Raw genomic sequence first — 9,920 nt, 5'->3', positions numbered from 1 at the left:
GTATGGCCATGCTGCAGCCTCAGCCCTGACTGATGCTGCAGGGAGAGAGGAGGAGGGACACCAGATCTGCTGTGAGGGGGCATTACACACTCACTCACTGCCCTTGAATTAATCCAAGATGTTTTTTCTTCTTCTCTGCAGCATTTCCCTTCCATTATTTTACCCAGTGCCTCTGTAAATCACACAGGAGCTGCACAGAGAGGCACATGCCCCACTTTATGGTGCCCAGGACAGTCAGGATGCCTCCTTAGCTTTACACACACGTACCTGGTACCAGTGAAATAGAGGATCTGCTTCCACTCCATCAATCACCATTTGACAACAGCTGGATGATTCTGGTGGCTTTTCTGTAGCAGAAGTTGGACAAATTACTGCACTCTCACCGTGCTGCTACACAGGGAAAGATTCCTGGCAGCAGCCTACTGCCGTTTTTAGAACACAACCAAGGGAAAACCTCCATTGCCAAAGCTATGCCTTGAATCCCAAGTCCAGTAAAGACCCAGGGTGCTCATTGGTACATACTGAGAGGTTTATCTGAACACTGCCCAGTTTTCAGAATTAATCCTTGCTTATAGTTTGCTGATATGAGCATTCAAAATAAAATGGCAGGCTGACTGCTAGGAGAACCCACACTTTTTCTGATACCTCTGGGAAGAAAACAGAGAGAGGGAACCAGGTTTTTTTTTTTTTCTTTTCAACAAGGTTCATTAGGTTAGGAACAATTGTATCCTGACTGCCCTGACATTTTTCCTTCTGCATCCACCTTCTTCAGAGCTGAAATAAAATCTGCCTTCCCCTGTTTTTCCCAATGGAAAGCACCAAGCACATAAGCCGTTACTTCTTCCTATTCATCATTCCGCAATACCTGGAGAAAGCACCAGAGAAACTCCTGCAGAGACTTCACCTCCACGATCTCAGGTGTAAGAGCCCTCTTCTTTTGAGCTCTTCACTTCAAAGATGTTGTGCTCTCTTTTCATGAATGTGGCTTCTCTCTCTTGGATCATGGCTTGAGAAAACAATTGGGATTTTTCTCTAGCACTTGTGGAAAGTTAATGTGCATTTAATTGCTTTCCCACACAGCCATAGAATGGAGTACATTTTTTCCTGAAAGAGGGCTTTTATTCCAATCTTTTCTTTTTAAGTGGGCAGGGTGGAGGAAGGATGTCTCAGAGCCAAATTACACAGTCCCTACTCAGCTACAAATTTCCACTTCACAAAATTAATTCATTTAGGCCTTCAGTGAAGTGTGTAAGAGGCTAAACCCAAGACCCAAGTAATATTTACAGTAAGCAAATATCAAGTTAAAATGGTCAGTGGAAAACTGTTTGCACTGTTGTGTTATGCTTCTTGAGTGTCAGGTATAAACAGAAATTCAGAAGAAACATGGTGTAAACAGCTGTAAAATAGACAATCCTTTCTGCTCAGATCAGGAGGTGAATGTATTCAGCTACTTGTCCATGCTGGTTGAGTACAGCAGCAGCAAGAATATAAAATTCCTGGTCTAGCTACAGTGAACAAGCCACATTTCCTACAAGGCTTTCCACGAAACAAAAATAAACATAAAAGCTGCATCTAAGTGTACACAAGCAGCATGTAGTCATTGTCAAGCTGCACTCCTTCAAAGCATGCCACACTAAAAACACTGAAACAGACAAAAACTTTCTGAAGATCATTTCCACTGTGGATGCCACTTACTGCAAGCACCTAAAATGGTGCCTGACATACCTGGAACGTGAAAAAAAGCTGGCAGACTTTGTTTTCTGTGCTCTTTGTTGCTAGAACATGGGTTATAGGTAAAAAGTTACTGTCAGTCAATCAATAATTTGTTTTTAAGTCAATAAAAGTCATTCAAGCTTTATTCCATAGATCTTAAAGAAAAAGAATAAAAGTTTTGCTCTAGACTCAGGTTTGATGCCTGAAAATTGGGCTTTCATTATTTCTTATGTATGACTATATAACAAGCTATGTAAAACACAAATACAATTTATTTCTGTAGAGGAGTCTGCCTTTGTCTAACAGTGAGTCAGCATCATCTGACAGATCAATTTTCTCTAAGTGTAGGATGTGGATTTTGCATATCACACTCTCCAAGGGCACCTGTTGGAAACTTGGGTCGCTACAGCATGGAATTTCACACCACACATAAGGTCAACTCAGTGGCCGCCCAGCACATCACAAAGTCTCATCAATAGGAATGAGGCTGATATGAGATACCTCAAGTTTTCTGCCCTCCAGATCTGCCTTTCTATAACGGGGACACAACATTCCTTAACACTTTGTTGGTTCTTTCTGAAGCTGTGTCTTGTATCCACAGGATCAAGAGGAGAGACCTCAGGTGTCTAATTCCACCTCCTAAGCAGAGGTCAGTCAGCTGTGAGGTCAGATGAGGTTGGTCAGAGCTTTAAGCAGCCAAGTCTTGAAAAACCTCCCAGGAATTTCAGCCTCTCTGGGGACCATGTTGCAAAATTTACTTGTCCTGATGTTGAAAAAGCTTTTCCTTGTGACCACTCTGAACCTCTGTTGTTTCAATCTCTGTCCACCACCATCCTCCTTCTGCCAAGCACCACTGTGAACAGCCCGGCCCTGTCTCTCCATAAGCCCCCAGAGGTGTGGGCAGGCTGCTGTTAGGTGTCCCCACAGCCACCCCTTTTCCCAGCCTAGCTCCCCTCATGGGGGATGTGCTCCAGCCCATGCTGACCCTGGGGGCCCATAGCTGTAGGGAGTGTTCCAGGTGCACTCCAACACGTGCTGAGCACAGGGAAGTGATCACTTTCCTCGATCTCCTGGCTGTGCTCCCACTAACACAGCCTGAGATGCTGTTGGCCCGTTGTACTCCCAGGCCCAGCTGCTGGCTCATGCTCAGCCTGCTGTGTGCCAAGGCCCTGAGCTCCATCTGAGCAGAGCTGCTCTCCAGCCTGCCAGTCTCTGGCCTGTATTGTTGAAAACTACCAAAAACTTTTGGTATCAAATCTGTGGGGATGGCCAAGACACTTCCCTCATGCCACACACAGCAGAAGCTCCCAGATCTTCCAAGATCATCTTCAATAGAAGCTAAGATTAACTCCATATAGACATTAAGCTAAAATAATGTTAGTGTACTTTTCCTTGTATCTTTAAAAACAAGTGTACGAATTTCTCTGTATTCTTGTCTCTGAAAAAGAGAACAGCTGCTGCGAGGTGTTCCATTCCTCCAAGCATGGTTGTTTATAGTAAAGAAGACTAGGTTTTGATCAGTTGCTTATATTTACTAAATTGATTCCAAGATCTTTGCCAGTGGGCTGCATGGATTCCCAGCATGAGATGCTCCTGGCTCATGTGAAGTGGTTGAGATTGTTTTTCAATGGAATTTTCCACTATGCTCTGTACTATCTTTCTTCAAAGCACAGTTTGTTCACTGGGCAGTACTTCTTGTCCACAAAACACGCAGAACCATTGCCCAATAATTTTGTTTTCTTCCCACATGCTTTACGTCCATCTATTCTCTTGTCTCAACCAAAGTTTCCTTTCACAGCGCTCTCGCAGGTAACCTGATACGTTTGTTACCAGCTGCTGCGTCGGCTTTGTCTCCCCCCGCCCCCCTCTCTCCAGTTTGGGAGGCAGTCAAGGCTTCTCAGTGAAGACACAATGCCACACAGGCTGGGGATGAGCAGATGGAGCAGCCCTGGCAGAAGGACTCAGGGGTGCTGTGGGTGAGAGCTGGCCCTGCCCCGGCCGTGTGCGCTGGGACAGAACCCCCTGAGCTGGGCTGAGCCCCAGCGTGGGCAGCAGGGGAGGGGGGATTCTGCCCCTCTGCCCCGCTCTGCTGAGACCCCCCTGCAGGGCTGCATCCAGCCCTGGGCCCCCAGCACAGGAAGGACAGGGAGCTGCTGGAGCCAGTCCAGAGCAGGGACACCAAAGGGAGCAGAGGGATGGAGCAGCTCTGCTGGGAGGAAAGGCTGAAGGAACTGGGATTGTTCAGCCTGGAGAAGGGAAGGCTTTGGGGTGACCTCAGTGTGGCCTTGCAGTGCCTGAAGGGAGCCCACAGGAAAGATGGAGAGAGACTCTTGGCAAGGGCCTGGAGTGACAGGACAAGGGGCAATGGCTTCACACTGACAGAGAGCAGGTTTAGATTGGATATGAGGCAGAAATTGTTCCCTGTGAGGGTGGGGAGGCCCTGGCACAGGTTGCCCAGAGAAGCTGTGGCTGCCCCATCGCTGGCAGTGTCCAAGGCCAGGTCGGATGGGGCTTGGAGCAAGCTGGGATAGTGGAAGGTGTCCCTGCCCATGGCAGGGGGTTGGAATGAGATGATCTTTAAGGTCCCATTCCATTCTATGATTCTGTGATTCCCCCACTTTTTCTAATGTACTGAAAGTAGGAGTGTTACAAATGACACAGACCCAGTAATCTCGCATGCCCTACAATTCTTGCCTGAGTACAAGGACATCACTACCATTGCAAAGTGTGCTCTGAGCAGAGATGTTCAAACCCCAACAGCAGCACCTGGACAAATCAGTACATGACAGAGGGCAAAGGAATCCGCATCTCCAGGCCCCAAACTCACGCTTTGTCCATTAGACAGCTGCAGCAAACCAATGCTTTCCCTCCTTTTTTCTGTCAGACCCAACAGAAGATACACACCTTGCTGACCAAGCTGCAGACTGTGAAAGAGCAGGTGAAAATCTACAACAGCTGAAGTATTGAAACATCAAACACGCTTACGAGGGAGCTTATTTATACCTCTGGTTAAGGTTTACTTCCAAGTGTGACCACCTGTTTGATGCATAAACAGCAGCTAGAAGAAAGAGATTCCACAGTTAGGCAGTATCAGGCTGCAGAAATGCACAGTTTTCAAGTATAAAAATATAGAAGGCTATGAAATGAAAAGAACTGTGGTTCCTGAAGATGTACACTGTCTTCCACAGTTCCCAAGTTAACAAGTGTGTATTCAATATATAGAAACAGGTGGTTTTGATCATGAAATGAGCAGATGTTTTGTAGCAACAAACAACACCCTGCAATAACAAGGCTGGTAACTCAAAACAACAAAAAATGACCAAGTTTAACCCCAAGTTCATGCTTTGAACCTGCTGGTTTGGTGTTGGGGTTTTATTTTAAATATCAATAAGAGATACTGGTATTTCTATAGTCCTACAACAAAGAGCAAAAATTCATTCAGTGATTGAGTGTGTGAGGATAAAAACACCTCTGTAGAGCACCTTGGGGACAATGGGAATCTTGCTGCTTAGGATCACATCATTCATGTGGCAGCCACTGCTTACACTGAAAAGCAACTTTATGTAATAAGCTATTTTCAGTTTTCTCGCTGCTAATTTTTACCCAGTCACCCAATGCTTCCTCACCACTGCCTGCTTTAGAGGCACTCACCAGTTGCCAAGAGAATACACAGTATCAGCAAAAGAAGAGAAATAGCACAAGCAAGTAAGAGCAAGTGTGTCAGTGGCAACAATGGAGTCAAAGGCTCATTTGTGAGTTACAAACCATAATAAATGTCAGTATCAGACACCTGCAGGTTTATTTCTTTGTAAATGCGATGCCAGTGACAAGAACAATCACTCTGCAAACATCAGAGTTTACTTATCCTTTCACATGCTCTGCAAAGGGTGGTAAACCAGCCAATGAACAATACAAATGTTTAATTACCAGTGCTGTTCATTAAAACAGATGACCATCATTGCATTCACAGCACTGACTCCAGGGAACTCTGGCCAACTCAAATGTGTCTGGGCTTACAAAAAAACCATACCATGACTATAGTGGGATTAACTTATACAAATACTTCTAATATGTAACAAATTCGATTGAAGTCATATTCGCGAACAGAAAGCTCGTTTCAAGTCAAGGAAACACACATCAGATCCGGAGCAGAGTCCCTGTAGAAGCGTTTCTCACACAAAACCCGCAGAGCCGCTGCTCCCAACGCGGAGCAGAGCGCGGGGCAGCCCCGCGGGAGGGCCGGGCCGGCCGCTCCATTCCCGGCGCATCCAGAGGCGTTCCCGCGGCTCTCGGGCTGGGCCGCGCTGCCCCCTGGCGCTACGAGTTGGGCAGGGGCTGGCTGTGGGAGCCGCTCCGCGTCTTCAGCTGCGACTGGGCGATGTCGGCCAGCGCGCTCTGGATCTTCTCGAGCAGCACATCCCCGCGGTACACGACCTCCTCCAACCGCGCCGCCGCCTCGTGGTTCTCCTCCTCCAGCCGGTACAGGCTCTCAGCCTTCAAAGTAAAACCGGCAAGATGCCCAAAGATTTTGGCTTTTTAGGTATTTTTCATATATTCGTACCTCTGGAGGCTACTACATAGTCCTATTATTTTTCCTACCCTTTCCCTTTAGAACAATAAGCTAACCCTTCTAATGCACACTTGGAATTCTGTTTAGTCTTATTACAAAGAAGAAGCCTGACAAGGACGTTTTGTTTTCAAATCAGAATCTGAGAAGACATAAGAAATGGGGCAAAGAAGGCCCTGGAACAACTCCAGTGGGGTAGAACCCAGGGAAAACTACCTAACCAACTACTCTTCTAATCGGACAATATTTATTACATATGCTAATTTGTTAAACTTATAAAATTGTAGAAATTTGATGCTGGGTATGCCCATGACCATCGGGACACCTGAAAGCTTCCAATAAAGGCCTGTTTTTTATTTTACTATTTTAACCTTGTTGCAAGAGTTTCCTCTTTTGATACTAGGTGACAGGGAAAATCAAGGATCTTCAACAGAACCCTAAAGTGACTTTGCTACTCAAGGATGCTGAGGGAATAGCTGATGCTCCCTAAAAAGAGAAAGGTTCTCTTTTAGCCCCTCAGTTATATCCTAGCATCTTCAGAGCAACTTGGTACAGTTTGCAACCTAAACCAGTGCATACCCACAAGGAATAAAAAAAAAATCAACACATCAAAAAAAAAATAGGAATTTTAGCTTCTTTCATGCTATGACTCTTGGCTCAGTACAGCTCTTCTTCTGAGTATTTATCCTCTAACGAAAGCATCTCTACTCAGCAGAACTGAATTTAAACCTTTCATTAAATAGCATGTTTCAGATGAAACTGTATTATTTAACCTCTTCAGTATCAAACTGCTTTTCAGTTAGACAAAATATAGTGAAATAAAACATTTTAACTTCAAAATATTTCAATACTTTAAAATATTTACCAAATTTAAATCGACTAAAACTTGTTCTAACTGAATAACAGAAAAGGCAAAGCAAAATAGTTACAAATTGGTATTTTTTTAAAGTAGTTATACAGGCCCTTACTAAGTCCTACTTGAACAAGCTGGCAGATTCTAGCCAGATATTCAACTTGTGTTCTGCAGGACTGATGTGTTTAATGAAGGTTAATGTAAGAGTGAAGGATTTGATAGCCCTTGGAGGGAGGCTCAGAGAAGGAAGGTGGCAAAGGTGAAAGACTGAAATTTAGAATGCAGCTCAGTGACTTCAGTCTCAGTTGTTTAATAGTTGACTGCAACTAATTCACAGACTAGAGCAGAATTTTTACTGCCAGCTTCACCAAAATGGAACTCAAAAGGGGTAGGTAAATTGTGTTGAGCATTCGTGTAGCAGCTCCTTTTATCATTTAAGACAAGACTCAGATCTGAAACACACACCAAGACAACTTTAGTATAAAGAAAGCAGATCAGCCTAAGTACATTTCTATTAACCAAGTATTACCTACCACTTCTCAACCAAACCTATACTGCATATCTGAGAGTGTTTCAAGTACCTTCAACACCGTTTCTTTGAAGACTATCAGAATACTTAATACTGCACCAAATTAAGCAACAGAAAATAAAAATCAAAACTGGAATCTAAGCGATGGAATCCAGGTTAATTTATCTTAAAACCCCACTAGACAGAAAGTAGCAGAAATTTTTGTGACATGAAGTTCTTCACTAAGACAGCAAGAAACCTCTAAGGAAAGCATATCCCTACTGGATAACCAGCTCCTCCTTCTGGAGCAGCCTGCTTTACCCACATCAGCTGCCACTTTGATCAGACCCTGCTCAGTCATGGAAGAAACTGGAATTTGTATGCAGAAGGCATTCTATCTTCTGCTATTAAAAATGCACTTACATGAAATTATGCCTGAAAAGTGTTAACGAGCCCAATTAGTACGTTCAGCAATTACTGTGACTGGCAAAGTTTCCAAATTTAACCTCCTCTGTTTAAAACAAAACGTGATGCCACTGCCAAGTCATTTCTATTTGGCCCATTGGGTGTTAATCTTTTGTAAAACACTTTTGAATGGTTACAGAGTATCAATGCAGGTTTAAACCTTCAGGTGATCTTAGAGGTGATCATCAGGTTTGGCAGGGAAACAGCACTCTGCATCCTTTATGCATTCCAAAAAGAAAATACTTGATGTAATCTAGCCGTTAAGAATCAAAAAGAAAAAAAGATGCTTTTTCATAAATAAAATATGTGAAATAACAGAAAAAAAGTCCCCCAAAATAAAAACCAAGTTTGGCTGGTTCAAAGAAAGACTCCTTGTTATCGAAAAGTGTTGGAATTATTTTGTGACAGAGGTGAAGAACTTAAAGGACACCCTGCAAACTCTTGAACCAATGTGGAAGAACAAAAGATTTCTGTAAAGTGTTGGTTCTGCAGCTACAAAATGGAATGTGAGAAAATATGAAGTATTCTCTAAGGGAAAAAAAAGAATAAAACAATGCATAAAGCATCAGCACTGTTCCATCTGTTCTGCTAATATCTGAAAAAAAGGGTGAGCAGTTTCCAGTATAGTGGTGGTGTGATAAAACCACCTTTTTTTTTTTTTTAACATTCTAACAGAAAACTAAGTTTAAAATACTGAGTATAACCTTATTTAAAACTAGATGCAAGTTCAGTATTTCCACTAAGCCTACAAAGTACTCACAGGCTACCCTCATGAAAAATTCAGGTTTGTATTAAAATAGTTTTTCAACAACGACACGGCCTAGGGATGAAAAAATTTGTTTAAAAAAAAAAAAAGAAAGGAGGATGTTTGCCTTCAGGAGTGTTGTAATATTGGAATTAGGAAAACTCCTACCTGCAAAGCTGCTGTGGATTCTTCACTGGGCAGGGAATCTATGAGAACATCGATATCCTTGGCAGTGCGAGCAATCAGAGCTGCGAACAGCTGGGCATACTCTGCACAAAACACAGCACAACTCAGGCAATCACTCAGGGAATTATTACAAACAAGCACAACTCTGCTGTCACAATGTTCTGCAGAAAGCGCAACCGACACCCATTCACGACTTAACCTCCATCACACCACGAGCTACGGGAGGAATTCTTTGCCGAGCCCGGATTTCGCATTCCCGAGCGCTCTACGCCAAAGCACGTTCGCATTTAGCAGAGACAGGAAGCCGGGCTCACCTTCCGTGGGGTTCACGGGCTGATCCTTGTTTATGGCCGTCTGGATGTTGCTGAAGGAGGCGGGGGGCCGCACTGCTGCAGCACTCCGATGGCGTTACAGAACTGGTCCGCGAGCTGCCGGCACAATTAACACCGCGTTAATCACCCTGCCCCTCCGCTACAGCCACCTCCGGCTCACGGCGCATCCAGCCCGCCGCACCATGCCCGCCGTGCGGAGGGTGCGCACCCCCCCACCCGCGGCCGTACCCCCGGCTGGGGGGCTGCGGCGGGGGGCCGCATCCCCGCATCCCCGCCCGGGCGGCGCAGCCCGTGCCGTGCCCCGCGGCGCCGGGGCAGCGGAGGCAGCGGCCGCCTCACCGAGTTGACGGCGTCCTGCAGCTGTGTGAGCCGGTCCGCCATGGCCGCGCCACCGCCACCGCCCCTGAGGCCCGGGCACGCGGGGCGCGAGCGCCGCCTGCCGGCCGGGAGGAGCGGTTGGACATGAGGGAGGATCCATTCGCAGGAAGGGGAGGGGGATCGGACATCGGAGCGGGCTGCGCAGGGAGGCGCTGGAGTCACCGTCCCTGCAG

At 45.5% G+C, this 9,920-nt stretch overlaps 1 protein-coding gene across 1 annotated transcript; it reads right to left on the bottom strand.

Moving 5' to 3' along the window:
* Positions 1 to 5,483: 5,483 nt before the first annotated feature.
* Positions 5,484 to 9,765, bottom strand: MED21 (mediator complex subunit 21). The gene is given in 5 exon segments (XM_039571533.1): positions 5,484 to 6,207; positions 9,020 to 9,120; positions 9,352 to 9,411; positions 9,414 to 9,465; positions 9,709 to 9,765. Coding segments are annotated over 5 exon segments (432 nt in total). The 5' UTR covers positions 9,751 to 9,765; the 3' UTR covers positions 5,484 to 6,030.
* Between the last annotated feature and the right edge of the window lie 155 nt (positions 9,766 to 9,920).

This window comes from Corvus cornix, chromosome 1A (genome assembly GCF_000738735.6).
Source record: "Corvus cornix cornix isolate S_Up_H32 chromosome 1A, ASM73873v5, whole genome shotgun sequence".
NCBI classification, from domain to species: domain Eukaryota; kingdom Metazoa; phylum Chordata; class Aves; order Passeriformes; family Corvidae; genus Corvus; species Corvus cornix.
Note: the sequence above shows the minus strand (reverse complement) of the source record. Positions and strands in the feature narration are given on the sequence as shown.